The 23,975-nt window shown below is 41.0% G+C and overlaps 1 protein-coding gene across 1 annotated transcript in view; it reads right to left on the bottom strand.

The window, feature by feature from the left end:
* Window positions 1–23,975, bottom strand: part of CNTNAP2 (contactin associated protein 2) — a 2,313,133-nt gene that overhangs the window by 439,204 nt on the left and 1,849,954 nt on the right. Inside the window, exon 15 of the mRNA XM_033192342.1 lies at window positions 21,171–21,298. Within this exon, the coding sequence (XP_033048233.1) occupies window positions 21,171–21,298 (128 nt within the window). The remainder of the gene's footprint in view (window positions 1–21,170; window positions 21,299–23,975) is intronic.

Raw genomic sequence — 23,975 nt, forward strand, 5'->3', positions numbered from 1 at the left:
GTTTGCATATTTTTCTACAGGAAAGTTTTGCTTCTTTACGTTTGGCTAATCATTGTCTAATATTCTCCAGCTCACGCCTTCTACCCACTCCACCAGTCCCCATGGAAAGTGGTCTTTACTCATTCTCTTTGCTCTGCCCTTTAACCTTTATATGTTTCCTTTTAAAGAGATGCATCCTCTCACCTCTCTAACTTATCCTGAACTACATTATCAATTTCTGGATTGCAAAAAGCATCGGTCACGCCTCTGTATCTGCAGCCTGCTGTCAATGAGGCAGGGTACTTAGTCAAAGAAGTGACTGTGGGCCGGGCGTGGTGGCTCGGGCCTGTAATCCCAACACTTTGGGAGGCCAAGGTGGGCGGTTCACCAGGTCAGGAGATCGAGACCAGCCTGGCCAACATGGTGAAACCTTGTCTCTACTAAAAATACCAAAAAGTAGCCGGATGTGGTGGCAGGCGCCTGTAATCCCAGCTACTAGGGAGGCTGAGGCAGGAGAATCACTTGAACCGGGAGGCGGAGGTTGCAGGGAGCTGATTTTGTGCCACTGCACTCCAGCATGGGTGGCAGGGTGAGACTCCATCTCAAAAAAACAAAACAAAACAAGAAGTGACCATGTTCTCAGGACGCAGCAACCATGGTGACCACACAGTCAATACAATAAGCTCCAGCATTCGATTGATAATTGAGCTCATTCAAGCAAAGCTATCTTCATTAGGGACGTCCCCTGTAGAGAGCATGAGCACTTTGATTTCATCTGTCCTCAGACTTTGTTCATTATAATAGCATAAAACACACCCCTAGGTGGAGATTTAAGATGTTAATGAGACATGTGACATATGAACAAGCACGTGCTGCTACTGCACATGTTCACCTAGAGAACCACCCAGAATGTGCTTACTGGTAATACCTCTTTCCACCTCCTTAGGAATAATCAGGTAAGACTCCCATAAGAGGAGTCTCCCTAGCGCCAGTCATTTCTGTCTCATCCTCACCGGCAGCCCACCCTGATTCCGCTCTCTCTCAGAGCATCCTGTCTATTCTGCACCTAACTTTCAAAATATTCTTTGTCTTTCGCAATAAATTATGCTACACCCCCTTCACTGTGCGTCTCTTGTTTAAATTCTTTTCTTTTTTTTTTGAGACGGGGTTTTGCTCTTGTTGCCCAGGCTGGAGTGCAATGGCATGATCTCGGCTCACCACAACCTCTGCCTCCCGGTTCAAGCGATTCTTCTGCCTCAGCCTCCCAAGCAGCTGGGATTACAGGCATGCACCACCACGCCCAGCTAATTTAGTATTTTTGTTTTTAGTAAAGAAGGGTTTCTCCATGTTGGTCAGGCTGGTCTTGAACTCCTGACCTCAGGTGATCTACCCACCTCGACCTCCCGAAGTGCTGGGATTACAGGCCTGAGCCACCACACCCAGCTGTTTAAATTCGTTTAAACTAAGAAGATAAGAACGAAGGCATCACAACACCGTCAACACAAGGTGTTTGTCTTGGTGTATCTGGACTGCTTGTAACAAAATATCATAAAAGTGGTAGCTTATGTAAAATAGAAATTTATGTCTTACAGTCCTGGAGGCTGGGAAGTCCAAGATTAAGGCAGATTTGATATCTGATGAAAGTCTACCTTTTGATTTACAGATGGTGCCTGCCAGCTGAAGTCTGTCATGGCAGAAAGGGCCAATAAACTCTCTGGGGTCTCTTTTACAAGGGTACTAATCCCATTAATGGGATAGGCCTCATGACCTAATTGCCTCCCAGAGGCCCACCTCCTGACACTGTCACATGGGTGATTAGGTTTCAACATATAAATTTTGGAAAGATACAAACAGACCATAGCAGTGCTCAAAATGTTTACCATTGATGACTGACTGAGCCTTTTGTTCACTTTGGATTGTAATTTATTATTTCTGAATGAGTTTAATTTGACAGAAATAATAATGGTTGCCTTTAGCAATTTGCATTTAAGCTTAATTCATCTAGTATTACAAAACTGAGGGTTTTAATTGAGTTCTACTCTTTTTTCATAATATTTATAACTATGATTACTGACAGCTTACTGCAGCAGTCACTGTTCTAAGTTCTTTACGTACATTTGTCTCATTTTATTCCCATAGCAACCTTTTGTACTAGCACAATTATTTCTATTTTACAGATGAGGAAATTGAAGCTTAGTGAAATTAAATAACTTTCCCAATGTCACACTGCTGATAAATGGAGAATTTGAGCATAGGCCCGTCTGCCCCCAAATGTTGTTCTGAGTCTAAGTTTCTACATTTTCCCTGTCAGAAAAATATTCTAGAAAACTTCTTAAAAACAGGTTACTGGGCTCTACTCTGGAGAATCCAAATCAAAATCTCTAGGGGAGTTGTCTGGGAACCTGCATGTTGATAAGAACCCCAGGTAATTTTTGTAATAAAATTTAGGGAAAACTCAATAATATGATATAGGTTGCCAGTACATATAAGAAGCCCCTGTGTTAAATATTTTTGCTGTATATAGTTTGATTTTCATCACATAAATGTTTCTTGAGGTTCAAACCTATTAGAGAAACCAAGCTTGCAGATCCACATCTGCAAGGTCTGCCATGCCCCAACAATATTCAGAATCTAGGGTTGACCTTGCACTTTTGCTAGCACGTAGAAACATGGGTGTGTGACCCTCACAGCCTCAGAAGGGCCTGGCACCTGGTTTATTGTCTCTCTTTTAAAATTCACAATACAAAGGGTCCTGCATTTTCGTTGTCACTGGGCTTTGCAAATTATGTAGCTGGTGCTACCCAGGGAATAGATGCAGCAGAAACTGCAGGCCATGAGATGCAAAGGATCAGTTCAAGGGAAAAGAGCACAATCTTTTTTCTTCGCCTTCTCTAAGAATTTGGAGAGGGATTATTTGAGGCAGGACAAAGTCAGGCGTGAAGTGAAGTGTGATGGTGTCAGGAGTGTGATGCAGGGTGGTGTGAGGTTGAAGATCTGAATGGGGGATAATACTTCTATAGAAGGGAAAGGGAAGAGAGTGTGTGAAGGGTTTGGGAAGCAGAGGAAGGAGAGAGGCAGCATCCTTATGCTGCAGAAGTGCTTCCCGTGGCTGGTCCACCAAGTTAGATTTCAGGAGGGTTAACTGATCGATAAGAATGCCCCACCATGCTGAACTGTTGGTACAAACAATGCGTTTTGTGCTGAACAACTGCCTTTCTTCTGGGAGTCTGGATTTTGGGTGCATGCGTGGTAGGGGGTGCCTTTGTGACCAGTGCCCAAAAAAACTTTGGGTGCTGAGTCTCTAGTGAGCCTCCCTTGTAGACAGCATTTCACACATGCTGCCACAACTGATAATGGGGGAATTAAGTGTGTTCTGTGGACTCCACTGGGAGGGACTCTTGGAAGCTTGTGTTTGGTTTCCTCTGGACTTCATCTCATGCACTTTTCCCTTTGCTGACTTTGCTTTGTATCCTTTTGCTATAATCATATCCATGAGTACAACTACAGCAGTTCCCCTTTATCTGAGAGGAACGAGTTCCAAGGCTGCCAGTGGATGACTGAAACTGAAGATGGTATCAAACTCTATATGCACTATGCATGAATTTCTTTTTCCTTCTTCACAATTTCACAGATAGAAGATTTGTTCTTACTATACATCTTAGCAACCTCAGCAATTTTGTTTTTCTTTCTTATTAAGTTGAGAACTTTTACCTTTTCACTTAAGGAAGCACTTTATGGTTCCTCTTTAGCGTATCTGAATTGCCAGCATCACTACTCTTGCACTTTGGGGCCATCATTAAGTAAAATAAAGGTGACTTAACCATAAGCACTGTGATGCCACCACAGCCCATCTGAGAACTAATGGGCGGGCGGGTAGCCTTGACAGCATGGATTCTCTAGACAAAGGGACGATTCACATACTGGGCAAAGTGAAGCAAGATGGCAGGAGTTTTGATCGTGCTACTCAGAATGGCATGCAATTAACTGTTTCTTTCTGGAATGTTCCATGTAATATTTTCAGACCACAGTTGACCTTGAGTAACTGAAAGCATAGAAAGTGAAACTGTAGCTAAGGGGGGCTACTGTCCACGCTCAGTGCTGAGAGACCTCCTCGTGGGTCATGGAACCTGGAGGTGATATTGGGGATCCAGACATGGGTCAGGTTATAGAACATTTCCATCATTACAGAAAACTCCTTTGAGGAGCACTTCTCTAGAATGATAAGCAACAAACTAGCAGAAGAAAGTAAAGTTCTGGCTTCTTAGTGGTCTATTTCGTCTGCAGTGAGAGCCAGTTGCAGAGATGAGGACCATGTCATCTTAATGGCTGACGTGGCAAATGATTCTGCAAAGTCTGCTCAAAAAGCAAGGAATTCAAATTTGTGATTGAATTCTCTTACTGCACATGTGCCGACCTCTTCTGAACTAAGGATTAGTTCATAATTAATATAATGTCTTGACTTTTAAATGAGGAAAGTGATGTTTTCTGCCTGGGTGGATCCATGCCTGCGGGGTCACAGAGCTTTCTCAGAGTTGACCACAGGGTACCCCACCTCCATAGCTGCTGCCAGGGAGTCAATGACAGAAGAGGTCTGACCTCTCATTTCTCTTTGGCTTCCTCTCTATATCTTCCAACTACATTGGTCTCCAGATGTTTTAAGTCCTGAGTTGTGGTTCCCTTGTGTATTAGTCCATTTTCATGTGACTCATAAAGACATACCCAAGACTGGGCATTTACAAAAGAAAGAGTTTTATTGGACTTACAGTTCCACATGGCTGGGGAGGCTTCACAATCATAGTGGAAGGCAAGGAGGAGCAAGTCACATCTTATGTGGATAGCAGCAGGCAAAAAGAGAGCTTCTGCAGAAAAACTCCCATTTTTAAAACCATCAGATCTTCTGACAGCCATTCACCATCATGAGAACAGTACTGGGAAGACCTGTTCCCGTGATTCAATCATCTCCCACTGGGTCCCTCCTACAACACGTGGGAATTATGGAAACTACAAGATGAAATATGGGTGGAAACACAGAGCCAAACCATATTACCTTGGGTTAAAGTAGGTTCAGGATTGAGGTGACTACAGCAGCAGTAATGACAAATGCTAAGTTCTTTTTTTTTTTTTTGAGGCTGGTCTTACTCTGTCACTCAAGCTGTAGTGCAGTGGCACAATCATAGCTCACTGGTCTTAAATTCCTGGGCTTCAGTGATCCTTCTGCCTCAGCCTCCCAAGTAGTTGGGCCATAAGCATGTGCCACCAAACCTGGTTAATTATTTTTATTTTTGTGTAAATACAGGGTCTTCCTATGTTGCCCAGGCTGGTCTCAAACTCCTGGGGCTCAAGCAATCCTCCCATCTCAGCCTCCCAAAGTGCTGGAATTACAGGTGTGAACCACTGCACCCAGCCTAATGCTAAATTCTAAGCATACCTGCATATGTGCTTATGTAAGTATATCTGCGTGTGTGTGTGTGTATGTGTAATCATGCCAGAAGGAAGGGCAAATCTGTGTGAAAGCAGAAATGGTAGAGACTATATTACTTTATTCTGAAATATAGTGTCATCCATTTTTTTTCTTGATTCCTTGATAGGTGCTTCTTGTGAAGGGGGAAGTAAACAGGTAGGAAGGAGGCCTGGCTATTAAAATTAGGTAGGCTAGAGGAGTTAGAGGAGCAGTGGAGAAGCGTTCTCAGATATACAACATCCTAAAAACTGACATTCCAAACTGAGATACTTTTGTTGGGATCTCTTATCATAACAACATAACTCACTAATTTGTAAAGTTATAAGACAAAGTCGGGTTTAATACTGCCCACCACGAAATGACTGGTTTCAGATGTGATACGGCCATCTAAAGTTCAGGGTAAATCAATAGCTCATTCTCTTTCTCAACACCTAAGTGAAGGTGTAAAGTTGGCTTTCTTATAGATATTACCCTGAACTACAGTTGTACTTCCTATGGATGTTCAAGACACAAGTGACTTCTTTTTGGGATTATCAGCATAAGCCAAGCAAACTATCAGTTCTGCAGGCAAATAAAATACTCACAATTTTGGAGCATCTGTCTATTGTACTTAAATAATAACAAGTGAATTTTTCCATATGTAGAGTTGAAGAATTAAGAGGAAGGCTATGTCTTTTTGAAATATATAAATAAAGAATAAATAAAGATACCTAAGTAACAAAGTAAAAAACAACACAGTATCTTCTTGGCTGTAATGTTCAGGTCATTTTCTCTTTTTACAAGTTCAATGCCAAGGTTTAGGTTATTTAATACAAAGTGTTGGTTTTTGCCTTTTTTAAAATGGAGAATACTGAGGAAGTCAGAGCAAATTTAGTATCTTTGGCTAAACCAAAAGAGCAAACCAAGCAGCCAATAATGGGGTTCTCTCATAGCAATCCTGACTTCATGAACTAGTTACATTATTATCTGAGCTATGTCAATGAGAATACCACAGCAAAATACTTGAGCGATATAAATTTCTTTTCTGTGAAATAAAAGGCCATCTTTTAAGCTCAAGTCCTAATTTGCATCCTATCCAGTATAATATAATTAAATTCTAAAGGTTTAAATACCAGAAAACAAATTGATTAGGGTAATCTACTAAAATTGAATTAAGGAATACTTAATACGTTACACATAGGGATTACAGAATAGATTATTGAGCCACTTCATTGTTTAAAGCTTGAGTAAGTCAAGAAAACCCTGAAGGAGGCATGGCTAGATTCTTAACTGGCACATGACTTTTTCACAAAAAGATTAAGCAATCCTCTCCAAGTTTAGTTGCTCTATTCACTCTTAGAGACTGAGAGAGATTCTTGATTAAGTGTTGGTCTAGCAACTAATATTCCCACCACCCCTTATAGGTTAGCTGGAAGACATTCATTTACTTTAGCACAACTGGCCTTTGGACTTACTCAATGATAAAGTATGGATGGGACACAGGAGTCCCCTTTTCTTCTTAACTTGGGACTAGGTATCTATTCCAAAGAGCAATTTGTCATACCAGTAGGTATGCCAATTCAGATGCACTGTTTCCTATGTACACATACCTGGTGACTTCCAAACTAGGATTTATTTTAGAGATACAAATACAGGCTAGGAATGGTGACTCACACCTGTAATCCCAGCATTTTGGGAGGCCGAGGTGGGCAGATCACTTAAGGTCAGGAGTTTGAGATTAGCCTGGCCAACATGGTGAAACTTCACCTATACTAAAAATACAAAAATTAACTGGGCGTGGTGGCATGTGCCCCTGTAATCCCAGCTACTCGGGAGGCTGAGGCAGGAGAATTGCTTGAGCCCAGGAGGCGGAGGTTGCACTGAGCCGAGATCATGCCACTGCACTCCAGCCTGGGTGACAGAGCTAGACTCTGTCTCAAAAAACAAACAAACAAACAAACAAACAATCAAAAAAAGAGGTAGTAATACAAATCTTACGTTTTTACAATAGTTTAGTACAATTTGTTTTTATCCTGATGATGGTAAGACTGCTGTAACAGAACTGTCAGCAAACTTCAAGAAGGAGCTTATGTTTAAAGTTTTCTTCAATAAAGTTCCCAAGTTTCCAGGCCTGCATGCAGTTATGAGTGTGAAAAGAAGCTTTATGAAAAGCCAAGTAGGTATCATAAAATAGGTGAACTGGAACACGGTTTTAATTATGCCAGAGTGAGGTAGTTTATAGCTCACAGCTTTGCACCCTAACAATGGATATGAAGTACTGACTAATTGTAATTTTGTCAGTAATAACCTTGAGACATGGATAAACAAAAGTATGGAAGAGTCTACTTGGATCTCTGAAGGGCCAAGGGGGTTAATCTGATTTAGATTAAACAATGAGTTCTATAAGTTTAATACTTCATGTGCATCTTAATTTAGAATTGCCAGAGAATGTAAAAAAACTTAGCTAAAGAGTTTTTTTTATTCCTTAATTTGAAGATAATCATCAGATTCAAGGGATTTTCAAGGTACAAAGGAAGAAAAGTTTTCATTCAGTTAAGATGAATAAATGTGCAAAACCTTGTTCAGGTTAAAAATAGTTGTGCATATAAATCAAGTGATAACGCTTCTCTTGGACCTTTATAACAATTATTGTCTGTGCATGCAAGTTTTCTGTAATTTATCATGAAGTGCCTCATGGCACTGCCTCCATTGTTACGTGGGAATGCTTATTTAAATCATCTTTTGTGGTTATTTAACCATTCATATTAATTTAATGAACACATATTTGAGTGCCTCAATGTGGCAGGCATTGTCCCTGGCACTGTGATACAGACTTCTGCCTGAGATTCCTGTCTACTGTAAGGGATGATGGTGACAATAATGCAAATAGATAAAATAGATAAAAGAGATTGACTCATAATAGGTCATTAATTTGGTCTTTGTCCCAGGTTCCTGGGACCAAGCTTCTAAACCCTAGGACTTTCTCAAGTGATAGTAGTGTTTGTTATTCATAGTGAGCCCCTGGGACCATGCCTGGGTCCATGCCAATAAGGTAACTCATAGTGGGCCCCTAGGTGGTTTCAGGATGGGGGCTGGGTGTGCCAGGAAGACCAGCCACCTGATAGAGGGTTGAGGATTTGAGCTTCCTGTTATCAGCCTGATCTCTAGGAAGGAGGGGAAAAGGGGGCTAAACATTGTGTATAATCATGTGGCCAATGACTTCATCAATCTTGATTACAGAATGAGATCCTAATACATCTCTGAACACCCAAAGCCCGGGTGAGCATCACTGGTTGGCGATGCACACTGGTGTACCAGGAGAGTGGGGAATTCTTGACAGAGCAGGAACATCGCTATCTTGGACCAGCACAGCCATTTTAAAGTTCCCCTTGATTAAAAAATCACCTAAGTCCAAAGGGCATCAGGCTAAGGTCAGTGTGACCATAAACCACAAATGATATCTCTGACCAGAAACATTCCAACTCTAAAACCCTCCCCCACCAGAGACATGCCAGCCCCAAGTTAATCTCCCTCTGGCCAGAGAGGCTGGAGAGATGTCAGTCCCAAGATAACCTCCCCTCCAACCAGAGACATTTCAGCCCTGCAATAAACTTCTCTTCCACACAGAAACATTCCAAGCCTGTGATAAGCTCTCTCATCCTAAAGCCCTTAAATACTCTTAGTCTGTAAGAGAGAGTGCTCTTGATTGAAATAGGCAAGAAGCCCCTCTCATGTTTATTCTCCAAAATAAACCTGTCTTTTACTGTTGAGCCACCTTTTGTGTTTCTTTCCACTTTCTTTAACTCTTACAATTCTGACTTCACAGGAAGAGGACATGCAAGCTCTGTCTCTAAGGCTTCCCCAGACCTCACCCTGTGCATCTCTTCATCTCTTGTCTAGACTTGATTTGTATCCTTTATAACAAAACTCTGATTATAAGTAAGTACTTTCCTGAGTTCTGTGAGTCATTCTAGTAAATTATTGACCCTGAAAGAATAGTAATAACTCCCAGATTTGTAGTCAGTTGGTCAGAAATATGAGTGGCTTAAGAACCCCCCAAGCTTGCAGCTGGTGTGTGAAGAGAAGGCTGTCTTGTTGGGGACTGTGCTCTTAGCTTGTGAAGGCCGTGCTAACTCAGGGCAGTTAATGTCAGAATTGGGTCATGCATTGCAGAGATAATTCCAGGGAGTGGCACGTTCTGTGAAGAAAATTAAGAAGGACATGGGGAGGTGTGAGTGGCTATGTCAGCTGAGTGGACAAGAAAGTCCTCCAGGAACAATTAACATCGAAGCTGAGGTCCACATGATGAGAAGGAAATGAGAGCTTGCTTATGTGGAAGGACATTGCCCTTGGGGACTCAGAAAATGCAGTTGAGCTCTCATCAAGTACTGTGGCCAGCACCTTCAAGGTAGGAGAAGCTAAATGGATGGATGCTACACTGTCACCTGAGACCAGGCCTGTCCTCTCCAAGAAAAGGCATGAAGTCAAGGGTACAGGGACAGGAACATGGAACAGGAAGATGAGCAGAGCTTTTCTGATATCAAGCCTGCCACTTTTTCCACAGCAAATGGGTATAAGAATGATGGTGGTAGCTAACACTTAGAGAGCTCTGACCATGTGCAAGGACTGGGGACAATCAGGGTTTATTAGAGCAAACTCAGTGATGTCATTGCAATTATTCTCATGTGCAGCTGAGGTAAGGATTTGGGTGAGAAGTGAAAGCCCAGAGGTGAAGGAACTTGTCCAAAGGCACATGGTTAGTAAGGGAGAAAGCTGGGATTTGGACCCAGGTGTGTGTGATTCCAAAGTCTGTACCATTCACTATGCTGCTATGTAAGGTTGCTGGTCTAAGTGTGGCCTGTTGGCAGTGGCAACACCTTGTAGCCATTCCAAGGCTACTGGCAGTGGCAGCCACACCTTGTAGCATCTCAGGTCCTGCTCCAGTCTTCCTGAATTAGAATCTGCATTTTAACAAGATCCCAGGTGGTTTCTAAGTACATTAACATTCGTAAAGCACTACTACATGAGGCCTCTGAGTTTTCCACTTAAAGTCCCATTAGGAATCCAAACTTCCATCCTAATCTCCTCCACTTTGTTAAAATTTTCACCCTTACTAAAACATAAACTGATCCAGGATGAGAGCCATGTCTCGTTTTTCTCAATAAAGTCTTTTAGGTTGAATTTGTTTTCAGGAACTGATCCTGGAATAGGTTAGACTCTATTTCACTTTGTGTTTCTGTCACTTCCAAAGTATGTTCCACACTGGGGATGTTTAGATCCAATAGGCCAAGCCTAATTCTCTTCAAATAGTGAAAGACTGGTCAGAGTTCAACAGAGAAACCCAACTATGGGGATTCAATTGGCAGAGAAATCTCTCGCCTGCATCTGGGGATGCTGTTTCTTCTGCAGAGAGTGACATGTTCAGGAAGGGACAGGCACCCAGAGAGAGGACATGGAGGAGACAGAACTCACCCAGCCACACTGAGGACTAAACTCTGATTTTTTTTTTTTTGTCTTGCCCAAATTCCTATCTAAGGGGTGTGGGGAGTCATGCCCTACAAGTCATAAATTTTCATCAGATGAGTTTTAGTTAACCTATTTATTGTGATTTCCTTTCCAACCTGACTCTGGCATAACATTACAAGACAAGGAAGAAAATCAAAATATTTTACCCCAAAGCATGTTTCTTTGCCATATTTTGAAATGGGCCTCCAAAGCTGTTCTTTGTGGGGGAAATTTTGCATCTATAAAGAATCTCTATTAACATAGCTCGATCTTTTTCTTCCAGACCCTCCCAATCCTAAAGAGATTAACTAAGATCTGAATAGAAAACTTATGTCATTTGTTGTCTCTAAGGGCATCCATTATAAGACTTCAAAAGAACTTTGGTATCCACAATCTTTTATCTTAACATGAACATTCCATTTCTATCGATCTCAGGTCTTTAGACAAACTCAACAAATTGTCAACCATAAAATATTTAAATTCACCTATAGCCTGGAACCCCCACCCACATCCTGCTTTGAGCTGTCCCACCTCTCTGGACCACACCCATGTATTTCTTAAATGTATTTGATTGATGTCTCATACCTCTCTAAAATGTATAAAACCTGCCAGGCGTGGTAGCTCATGCCTATAATCCTGGCACTTTGGGAGGCCGAGGGGGGTGGAACATGAGGTCAAGAGCTCGAGGTCAGCCTGGCCAACATGGTGAAACCCCGTCTCTACTAAAAATACAAAAAATTAGCCAGGCATGGTGGCCTGTGCCTGTAGTCCCAGGTACTTGGGAGGCTGAGGCAGGAAAATCACTTGAACTTGGGAAGTGGAGGCTGCAGTGAGCCAAGATTATGCCACTGCACTCTAGCCTGGGCAACAGAGGAAGATTGTCTCGAAAAATAAAATACAAAATAAAATAACGTAAAATAGATAAAATGTATAAAACCAAGCTGTGCCTCAACCACGTTGGGCACATGTTCTCAGGACCTCTTGAGGGCCGTGTCATGGACCATGGTCACTCATATTTGGCTCAGAATAGATGTCTTCAAATATTTTATAGAATTTGACTCTTCGTTGACAACACAGACCTGCAGAACCAAGTCTGGCATCAGATCATTCACGTTGATTAATTCCTCTATGGCATGTGACGATTCTTCCAAATACAAATAGTATTTGAAAGGACAGGTAAGAAAATCGGTCACACGCACACAAGTATCATATCAATTGTGAAACAGAAAGACTTTTTTCCAAACTGGAACCAATTTTACTTCCCATTTCAACAGTGAGTTTGCAGCTAAAGTTGAGTAACTGAGTAATCTTAAAGAGGCTGATTTCCTTCATAGGAATTGTTCATTTCTTCTAATTGTTTAAAGTCACTCTGGAGTCTGAAAGACAAAAGGGAAGGCTTCCATCTACTTGCAAAAGTTGCAGCATTTGTAATTGGAGCTGACCTCAGAAATGCCCAGAGGGCTCAATCCATTAATGGGAATCAGCCTAGGTTGTGATCCTGAAAATTTCACTATTTCTGCTTGTTCTTAGATCCACTACTGCTTCTCAGTTGCTAGTAGCCCATGGCAATAGCAGTGAAGGTTGGGACATTAAGAAAAAATAGAGGTTAATGGTTTCTAGGCATCACTCCAGAGTGGTTTTTTTGTTTGTTTGTTTTGTTTTTTTCATGCCTTCTATTATCAACCCTAAAAACCTGCCAGAATGAGACATTAAAACAAACAAACCACACACACACATTAAAAAAACAAAAAACAAAACAAAAAAACCCAGAAGTCATCAACTTTCTGCCACTGACCCCTTACTCCTGTGGCTATGGGTTTTCTATCAAGATTTCCAGATGACTGATCTCATGATGGGGTAAGATTAAGGGTTCTGATACCACTCAGCTGTTGATAGGCAGAGACCCAAGGTCAGAGTTTCAGGTCAAAGTTTCCTCTTTGGGTGTCCACATTCATTTTGGTCCTGGGGAATGACTAAGGATGCAGACTGTATTAAACTGTTTTAATACATGTGCGCTGCTGCAGACCCGCTGTGAGACCTTGGGCCAGTGAGTTAACCTCTCTAGACCAGACCCTCATCTGTAAAGTGAGAGGTTCTGCACTGGTTGATCTGTAAGACGCCTCCACTGTTAGGATACTGTGATTCTTGGTCTTGTTTTGAGCTATACTTGAGGCAAAAATATATAGCCACATTTTGTGGGAAAAAATGGGAAAAGAAAAATAATTTAGAGCATCTTCTCAGGAAATAGTTACTGAGAATGATCAAATGTTACCCATTCTGAGATTTGTGATGTTAATGCTGTTTTCAAAAATCATTGATGAGCCTATCATGATGATGAAAAAGCACGAGGGACGAAGACCAAACCCAAGTAAATCAAATGTATTATAATGAATGGCCAGGGCAGGAATGGAGAGACAGAGGGAAAGTGGTCCTCTATGCTGGTAATGCATCTATTAGCATCCTACATAGATTGCCTGAGGCGACCTCTTTTCTGGGTGGGGCTGAATCAGAGATAAGCATTCAGAACAACAGTAGGAAAGCAAAGTGAGCCAGAAATCAGAGCACACGGTGTCATGGAAACTCTAAAAAGGAAAAGGCAGAGGCAAGAGCTGCACCCAAGCAGGGAATGAGGGGTCTAGGAAAACAGGCTCTAAAATCCAGATTTCATGCAGGAAGTCAGTTCGCCCAGCATCTGTGGCTCCATTAGAGAGTTCCAAAGCCCCAGGGCCCTGAAGTTTCTCTGCTTGGGTTGATGAGTGCCCTAAGGGCAGAAACTGAGTTTCAGGCCAAACCGGCCATTATCACTCTCCTTCTGCTTTGATGTATTATTTTTCTTCCTCATTCAACAAATATTTGTTGAATCCTTTCTAGGTGTTAGGCATGTGATACTACTGATACTATAAAAGTGAATTAGATTCTGTGTTTACTTTTAAGACGTACGCTGTTGGGGAGGCAGAACAGACGCAGTAAGGGGAAAGAGAACAATCAGTTGTTTGATTTCTTGTCAAAAAGAGGGGTGCAAAATCAAGGGGGATCTTTTTTCCACTAAGCATGGGCTTGGGAGCGGTTTTTGTCACCTATCCTTTTTTCATCTTCTGCTTTCAGAACCAGCACTTCATGTAAGAATAAGTTAGAAGACACAGCTTAGCAGTGTAAGAGCCAAGGGAATCTTCCCCTTTGCCCTCTGAAGATTCGCAAAATAAATAAATAAATAAATAATAAAATCAACTCCCAAGAGTCAGATTAAACGGAGAAAAGGCATACAAATGGATTTAACATGTACATGTGGAGAACCAAGGAGAGCCCCAGAGAGATTACCACTCCCCGCTCCCCGCCCCCAGTGGGGGTTCAGAAACTTATTTACCATCCTGGAAAAACAGATTATGGGAGTGGAGAGAAGAGGAATTCTGTTGAGGGGATTACCAGGGAGAATAAATGGATAGGAACAGCAGAGATGAACTTGTAAATAGTCCTTTTTTTTTTTTTTTTAGACAGAGTCTTGCTCTGTCACCCAGGCTGGAATGCAGTGGCGTGATCTTGGCTCACTGCACCCTCTGGGTTCAAGCGATTCTCATACCTTAGTCTCCCGAGCAGCTGGGATTACAGGCACCTGCCAACACGCACGGCGAATTTTTGTATTTTTAGTAGAGATGGGGTTTCACCATGTTGGCCAGGCTTGTCTTGAACTCCTGACCTCAAGTGATCCATCTGCCTCAGTCTCCCAAAGCACTGGGATTACAGGCGTGAGCCACCATGTCTGGCCAGTAAATAGTCCTTTTGAAAGTGAAAGCGAAGTTCCTCTCCTCCCCTGCTTCCATAACCTATATTTCCAGGATGATGTATAAGCTTCTGAACTCCTTTGGGAAGTGAGAAATTATTCTATGATTCTCCCTGTGCACTCCCGGCAGTAAAATTTGCATGCCTTTTCTTCTATTAATCTGCCTTGTGAGTTGGTTTTTCAGTGACCCTTCGTAGGGCAATGGGGATGCTTCCCTAGACCCCCTTGTCAGCAAACAGCTAGACCCAGCCACTCCCTGAGAGCATAAGATAGTTCTTTTTTCTTTCCCATTTTTATCCTAACATCAGCTCTGACTGAGTAGAGTAGAAATGAGGACTTTGGAACCAGGTAGATTCCGGTCTGAGCTCTGAAACGTATTGGCAAAGCACCTAATAACATTGCTTCTGTTTCCTCATCGGTACACTGGAGTCAAAGGTACTGCGAACCAAAACTAAAAATCTAAGTGCCAACTCCATCTTGTATAGAGGCTGGGTAAAATAAGGCTAAGACTTGCTGGGCTTCACCAGGTGGTTAAAGATTCTAAGTCACAAGATGAGACAGGAAGTTGGCACAAGACACAGGTTACAAAGACCCTGCTGATAAAACAGGCTGTAGGAAACAAGCCAGCTAAAACCCGCCACAACCAAGATGGTGACGAGAGTGACCTCTGGTTGTCCCCACTGCCACACTCCCGCCATCATTATGACAGTTTACAGACTGTAGCCATAAGATACCAAATTTTAATCTGACTCTAGTATAACATCACATGATAGAAAAAGGAAGAAATAAAAATATTTCATGCCCAAACAGGTTTCTTTGCCATATTTTGAAATGATCCTGCAAAGTCGTTTTTTTGTGGGGGAAAATTCACCTCTGTAAATAATCTCTATCAACATAACTAGAACTTTCCCCTTCCAGGCCCTTGAAATCCAGAAGAGATTTACTGAGAGTCTAAGCACCTTTTAAAGGTCTAAATGGAAGCATTTGCCATCTATTGTCTCTAAGGGCAGCCATCTATGAGACTTCAACTACGTAATAAGAACCTTGACCTCCACAACCCCTTATCTTAACCCAGATGCTCCTTTCTATCAATTCCAGACCTTTAGATAATAACTCTTTTAACCAACCTCCAACCAGAAAATTTTTAAATCTACCTATGACTTGTAAGCCACACTCTCACATTGTTTCTAGACTGAACCAATGTATACCTCACATATATTGATTGATGCCTTATGTTTCTCTAAAACATATAAAAACCAAGTTGTAGCCCTTGGACACAAGTTCTCAGGACCTCTTGAACCTGTAGCTTGGGCCATGATCACTCATCTTTGGCTTAAATTAACCTCTTTAAATATTTTACAGAGGTGCCTTTTTGTTTGTTTGTTTGATCCACAGTATCACCTATTAAGGGATGTTGGGAGAATCAAGAGAGAAAATGAATCTTAAGTGATTGGTTTAGAACCTGCATGCTAGCCCGTTTTCCTTTTGTGTCTTTTCCAAGCCTGAAGCAGCAAAGAAAAACGAGAAAAATAAACTTTGAACTCTTCTCTGGAGCCTGGAGAGCTGCTTCCTCTCAATAAGGAGAATCGCTTCCTGAGCCCAGGTGAGAGGTGGTTTCTCCTTCAGTATGTGGCCTATGTATTCTCACGGGTATTATCTTCTGAAGGAGAGTTACGCTCATTTGCACCCCTGTTGGAAATGTTTCATTGGTACAGAAACAACGTGGAGACCCAGACATGGCCTTGTCTGTTTCTCTTTTTCTCTTTTTTTTTGAGATGGAGTCTTGCACTGTCACCCAAATTGAAGTGCAATGGCATGATGTTGGCTCGCTGCAACTTCCGCCTCCCAGGTTCAAATGATTCTCCTGCCTCAGCCTCCTGAGTAGCTGGGATTACAGGTGCCCACCAGCACACCCTGCTAATTTTTGTATTTTTATTAGAGACAGGGCTTCACCTTGTTGACCAGGTTGTCCTCGAACTCCTGACCTCAAGTGATCTGCCTGCCTCGGCCTCCCAAAGTGCTGGGATTACAGGTGTGAGCCACCACGCCTGGCCACCTTATCTTTCCTGGCAAGGGAATGGCAGGTTATGATGCTGGTTTGTAAAATTCTTGCAAAAAACAGATCATGGCCTTCCTATTACTCTGGCACATAAAATAACTTTCCCAAAGAACAAATATTCACCATCATTTGGATGAATCTCCATCAATATCTTTATTTCTTTACACACAGCTTTGTCTGCCTTCTGAGTGTTCCAGAACTGGACGTGTTACTACTGCCTTGCCTTTCCTTCCTTATCTCTCTGGGTCACCTCCATAGCTCTGAGAAACTGAATTTGCATCTTAATCCTGCAGTGTGACTCCAGTGTTCTGTCGCCAGCCTCACAGCCAGTATTTCTGGCATGGCCTTGAAAGATGCCCTTGAATAAGACATTTTCTGGAATTGTTTCTACCTATCTACATGGTTTACCGAAAACATTTGCTTTTTTTTTTTTTTAAACCTTTCCTATGGTTCTGACAAACTTGCTCCAAAGTATTTATTTACAGTCCCTGTATCCCTAGGAGTACGGTAAAATTTTACATCATATGGCTGAAAATAAAGCAATTGTCTACCAAATACTATATTCCTACAATTAATTATATTCATCAGACATAGTATGAGATTTCCACCTCCAAAAAATGGAAGTCTTTTCTTTTTTTTTTAACTAATTTCATGAAAGTATGAAAGTTTGGCAGCCATCTCCAAAGATGATTACATATTTCAATCTGAAACAACGTCTACCTAATCATTGATTTTTGATCTTCTAAATGGCTTTTGTTTCTAGGTGCGTACACCTAGTTTAAGAGGGGGATTTGTATTTTCAAAGCACTTTTTATTTTAGTGAACCATCCATCACCAGTCCTACTTTCAGCGTCATTTAGATTTGAAGTTTCCATTCGGATAGGCTTTGCAAAACAGAAAGAAAGAAAGAAAAAACCACACACACACACACATACACACACACACACACCCCTGTAAGGACATAAGCATTTCACAGCACTATATGGGAAATGCAGCAGATCTGAGTGGCACTCACTGATTTTCTTTAGCATTTTGATTATATGGGTCTGAGTTCAGATGAATCAAAGCAAAAATATAACACAGCAGGCATGATGAAATCAACCGAAACTGCTGAAATGGTTGGGCTGAGCCCACAAAAATGGTTTCATTCTCTGAGACTAGAGGATGAAACTGGGGCCTAATTCAAGAGGCAGCTTCTGAGGGCTATCATCACTCAACTCCTCAAACCAAGAGATATTTTTCAACAACAGGTTTAGTCTTTATAAGCTGTAGCTTTGAACAGAGTTCAGTAAATGACACAAAGTAAGTTCATCTCTATAAACAGCAGGACAAATGCACCATGCCACTTTTTAAATTACATACATTTAATCCCTACAATGTTTGTACTATATTGGTAACTGACATGGATGGCTGAGGCCAGGGGTGGGATAAGACCCAAATGAAATATTTTTAAGACATTTTAATTTAATCAACAATTGGCTCAGGAAAGAGAGTGCAGTTGGGAAAACAACTCTGATCTTGTACAGACACAACTATTTCTATTCTCTGTTCCATCTTTTGTCCTGAAGCTTCTCAGATCCTGAAAGCGTGCTCAGAAATTTGTTGTGTAAATGCCATTTTCAAAGAAGTATTTTCTTCATTTGTAAAGCAGAAAGACTAATATTTGCCCTACCGAATTCACAGGAGGCTGTGTGTATCCAAGGAGATCGTATATGTATAAAAACTGGAAAATGCAATTGATACGGAACGCTCTATCATTACTGTGTCCATGTGAGAACATTCTTAAAGGGCACGTGGGCTTCACAGCTGCTGACTGCTACAAGGCAATTCAAGTACCAGGTAGAATACTTATTCTCAGTTGCCTGGAAAACAATGAGATTTCTCTCTCTCTCACAGACACAAAAGTATTCTACATAATTGCCATTAACTGTTGACTGCTTTTGCTTTCATGAAATATCAGGTAAAATATTATTCAAAAGAGTCTCTCTGAAGCTACAGTAATTATAAATATACTGAGATCATGTAATGTGAATAAATAAAAGTTCATTTTATTAATAGGTTCTAAAAATGTTTCTGAGACCAACAGCCCTAGAATAGAAATGCAAATGAACAATGACCACTATACTTTTCCCATTTTCTCTTTTTAAAAAGAAAGTCTGCCTGAAAGACGCCTTCTATGGCTCCTTTCTTATCAGTTGCAATAATTTTATATCACAAAACCTAAAATTAAATTATAAACCAAGTTGTGTTTTCCAATATTTTTTCATGTTCATTTCACATAACATGGTTTGAACTTCTTTTTCTTATTTTCCAGAGCACCTAGGAAAGTTCTAGATGAATGACAGTCTCACAATAAATTCTTCCTGTGGTTGATGTATTAAGAACAAATAAGCTAATATTAATTATAAACTGCTCATAGACTGCAGCATCTACTATTTAATGTTCCTAGAATCTTCTTTTTAAGAATGGTAAAAAAAGTTCGCAGAAGGCTGGGTGCAGTGGCTCACGCCTGTAATCCAAGCACTTTGGGAGGCCAAGGCAGGTGGATCACGTGAGGTCAGGAGTTAGAGACCAGCCTGGCCAACATGGTGAAACCCCATCTCTACTAAAAATGCAAAAATTAGCCAGGCGTGGTGGTGTGCGCCTGTAATCCCAGACACTTGGGAGGCTGAGGCTGGAGAATCACTTGAACCCGGGAGGCAGAAGTTTCATTGAGCTGAGATCATGCCACTGTATTCCAGCCTGGGTGACAGAGCAAGACTCCGTCTCAAAAAAAACCATAATAAAACAAAACAAAACAAAACAAACAAGAAAAAAAGTTTGCAGAAGTGAAATTTTTATTAATCAATCATCTAATGGGAACACTTTCTCAAATTCAAAGCTAACTTCAGAATTAGAATCGGTAAGCCAGGAATATTTTACCTTTATATGCTAATGAGTAATTATTCCATAAAAAAATGACTTTCATTAGACAACACATGACAGTCTTCCTAATTTTAGAGCAACGCTATCTTTCATTTCTTATAGTATTTGTTTAAAATGTATATATACTATTACTTTAGGTGACTATCCTATTCTTAGGCAGTTGAAATTAAATTTCTTCCTGAACAGTTTTACTAAGCCTGACTGAACAAATGAAGTATTATTATTTAATACGTGTGTGATAAAGATCTTGGCCAGTCTCAATTTTACAGGTAGCATTTTCAATGTAAGTAGAGAAAAATTGGTACAAAGTCCATCTCCCTTTTGTATTAGGAACATGGCTTTGCTTAATTGCCGACAACCTCAATTTACTAAGTAGGAAACTGTTAAGCATGCATCGTTACGTTCCTTAGGACACCTCTTTGAGTGGACGCAGTAATTTATTATCAAGTAGGTCTAATTCTCCATTGATTTACAAAGTGGTAATAATACTCCATCTAACATAATGCTTTGCTAGGAGGAATCCAAATCCAGGCACTAAAATATTTACAGCCTTCCCAGGAGGAAGTGGGATGCTGGTGGTATTCTCATTACCAAAGCTAAGACAATGAAGGGGTTTGCCTGAGGTCTCCTGGCAAGTCAGCTATTCGGGGAGCAGAATCCAGGTCTCTGGATGCCTGGCACATAATCACGAAAGCATAGAACTCTCAGGAGAGTTGCCTAAACCACGTGTCCCAAAAAGAAGAGGGAAAACGATGCCCAGGGCGCTCGCTGCAGAATCCCCACGGTGCAACCGTGTCACTCTTTCCCTCTGACTGCACATAAAGCACACCGAAGGGTATCAAACAACATAAAATCCTAATGGTGCCCTTAATTAGGAGGGACCATCGCTCCAACTCCCTTACCTCCCACTCTCCAAGCTAGCAGCCCCAAATTCCTCTCTGGGGTGACTAATCCAGAAACAAGACATAGTTACAGAAACAATCTTTGGCTTACAAGGGACCATCAAGCTCTGATGATGATGAAGTTTGATAGCAATAATGTCAAACTTTATATGGCCATCATCCAAGTTTACAATGATACATTAAGCCATAATGCTATTTATATCACCATAAACTGAGTTTATGGTGATATAAATAGTCATCCTAATGGCATTAACAGCAGCACTCAGTGGAATCACAGCTGTTGAGTACCGCATTTATGCTATTAGCATTGCTATTTATATCACCATAAACTTAGGTAGTCAAACTTGTTACATATGAATACAGAGGAAAGATGGATATCCCCACTTTATGCCCAAATCTCGGCTCCTGTACTGGAGGCTTCATGGCTGTTCCCCTCCTCTAAGTTAGCTCTGCTTGGGTTGCGTGATGTTTCTGTAGGAGCCACAGAAGAGCAAGTCTGATTGCAGGCATCTTCTGAGCAGCCTGGAAACAATATTTAAATGGGATAAGAAAGTGCAAGCTATAGCTGCCATGCAAACTTACTGTCTCCTTGGCAGCGCAGAGGACCCACACTCAATTTGGCTTCTGAGCCTTGCCGGTCAGTATCTCCAACCACCACTTGGCTCACTGGCAGGTGATCTTTGTACGATAAGAAGCCAGCATCCTTCCTCCTGGATCACAGGGAAAGACAGAAAAAGAATGAAGAGGCTGAGTTAGAAATATGAATTTTCTGCTAGTTGCTTAAGGTGTCTAATGATGACATTTCAGTAATCGTTTGGAAGTTTACTAAGTAAAGCCACAGTTAAAGAGTTGTTCTCTCTCTTCCGTAGGTGGTCTCCTAGCATATTGATCAGAAGCCCCTCTGGCATCTTTGTCCTCTGGAAAACAGAAGTGACACCCTGATTTCCAGAGATTCACAACCATTATGCTGCATACTCTTTTAGGTTGAGAGTACACCACAGCATGGCAAACCCTGAGCACACATGCAGAGTTTGCTGCTGTCACGGAATCAGAAGTTCAACAAAGTCAACCTGGTCACTTGAATAATATGTGAAGCAAAACCCTCTTTTAAAACAACCTTTGTCTCTTTCATTGCTTTGAAGCAGTTCCTTCAGAAGTTTTCTTTCCTGTTGTACGTCAACTAAATAAGGAAAACCTTTTTTTTGTTCCTTCCTCTCTTCTTGTTTAACAACTGGAATAGTTTATGTGAAGTTTCCAACACAGAACAGGTGTTCAATAACTGTTTATTTCCATCTACACTGAAGAGTGGAGCTGAGATTTGAGCCCAGTTGGCTTTCCTCCTAAGTTTGTCCTTCTGTTGACTCTATATTTATCTTGTTTCAGGTCTCCCAAGTCTACCCCGTATCCACCCTAAATGAAGAAGGACAAGGCTAGTTGCAAAGGACTGACTCTAGAATGGAGCACAGAAACCCAGGAGGGGTTCCTGGAGATGGGCTTAAGCTGAGTTATGTGCAGGGAGTCTTGGGGCCTGTGCAACAGATTTCACCTTCACGGAAAATCAGTGCCCCTTTGTCCCCTTTTCCTGTTGCGACGGCTGAGGGATCCCTCATTTGGGGCTGAATGGGTGAGAGACACAAAGCAACGTGATGTCGTTCCTCCAATTTACCCTTTCAGATGTTTTTTTACATGGTTCAGTCTGAATAGAAATAACAATTTTGAAAATGCACATAGAACTCATCAGAAAAAAACCCACCCTGATTTTGGATGACAGGAGAATGACAGAGTTCAATAATTTAAAGATTTGCCGTTCATGTCTCTTGGCAAATAGTGCAGGGAATGGAGAGGAAGCAACCTGGAGGCCTGTGTTGAAAGTGCTGTGCTGTGTGGAGCCGTTACTTACACCTCTGACCTTCTTGAAGGTCAGTGAATATCTGTTTCCTCATGTGTCAGGACCCATAAAACCCGGGAAGGAGTCACCGAACTTGGCCAGAGGGTCTCAAATAGATGCATTATATACTGCCTTAGTGATTTCATTGTTTTCAAAATGAAGGGTTTTTAAAAAGTAATTATTTATCAGATCAGAATTAAGATGATGCAGAAAAGCATTGTGATTCTGACTGACACTGTAGCTACTAAGGATTAGGCCTCAAATATCTCAGTGGAATTTTTTACAAACCTATCCTCTTTTATTAGAAGTCCTATGAATTACAATCATGCCAAAGAGGAAACAAAGCCTTTGATATTAGATTTAATATTTAGTGCTTCTTAAAGGAACGATAAATAAAAGCACCCTCTAACAGCATACGGTAATTTGACAACCTACTAGAAATGATGGAACTGAAGGCTGAGATTCAAGTTATTACTTAAAATTACATGACTCTAAATCAGAGCTCTGCAAACTAAGTCCTGAGACCCAAAATCTGTCCATCACTTCTTTTTGTGTGACTCAAAAGCTAAGAATGATTTTTACATTTTAAATTGTTTTAAAACAGAAGAAAAAATGGTATTTTGTGATGCTATAAAATTCAGTGTTCATAAAAAAGCTTTATTGAAATACAGCCACTTTTTAAAATGTATTGTCTATGTATGATGCAATTACAGAGTTGAGAAGCTATGGCAGAGACCATATGACCCTCAAAGTCTAAAATGTATATTCTCTGGTCCTTTATAGGAAGAATTTGCCAATTCTATCTCATAATGGGGCATAACTGTCCATTTTTGCTTTAGGAATTTACTGAGCAAATATCCCACTACTATCATGGTAGGCAACTGTTGTGTAATTCAATCAAGTTTCCAAAGTTGAGCAAGGGGTTTGGGAAGGGCCAAAGGAGGGGACAAAAATATGTACTGAGAATAAATGCAAAGAAACATGCAAGAGGAAAGAAACCATCTACACTTCAATTTATTTATTGTAACAGTGGGAAATAAATTTAATTAATAATAAACTTTTAAATTTATTCTGCATTGTATAGCAGGCAGTCATATGTCAGCTTTGGTACAAGTGAGCTCTATCCTGTAGGAAGAGAAGGTGCTCTGCCAATTGTGGCTACTCTTCATTGTTTAACTGTTCCAGCACCTATAAGATAGTATGGGTAATTTTATAAAAACAAGATCTTTAAATGGTGGAATCTCTATGACATTCTGTAGTTAAATAAATAATGATCATGAAAATCTGAAAGGTACAGTTCAATGAATTTTTACACACACACACGCTCACACACACACAACCCTGTGCAACCATGACCCACATAATGATTTAGAACAGCTCCAGCACCCCAGAAGCACCCACCATGCCCTTCCCAGTTAGTATACCCCCTCAGAAGTAACCATAACTTTGTCTACTGCCATCATAGATGAACTTTGCCTTTTCTTGACCTTTATGTACAT

This window comes from Trachypithecus francoisi, unplaced genomic scaffold, assembly GCF_009764315.1.
Source record: "Trachypithecus francoisi isolate TF-2019V2 unplaced genomic scaffold, Tfra_2.0 Lachesis_group4, whole genome shotgun sequence".
NCBI lineage: Eukaryota > Metazoa > Chordata > Mammalia > Primates > Cercopithecidae > Trachypithecus > Trachypithecus francoisi.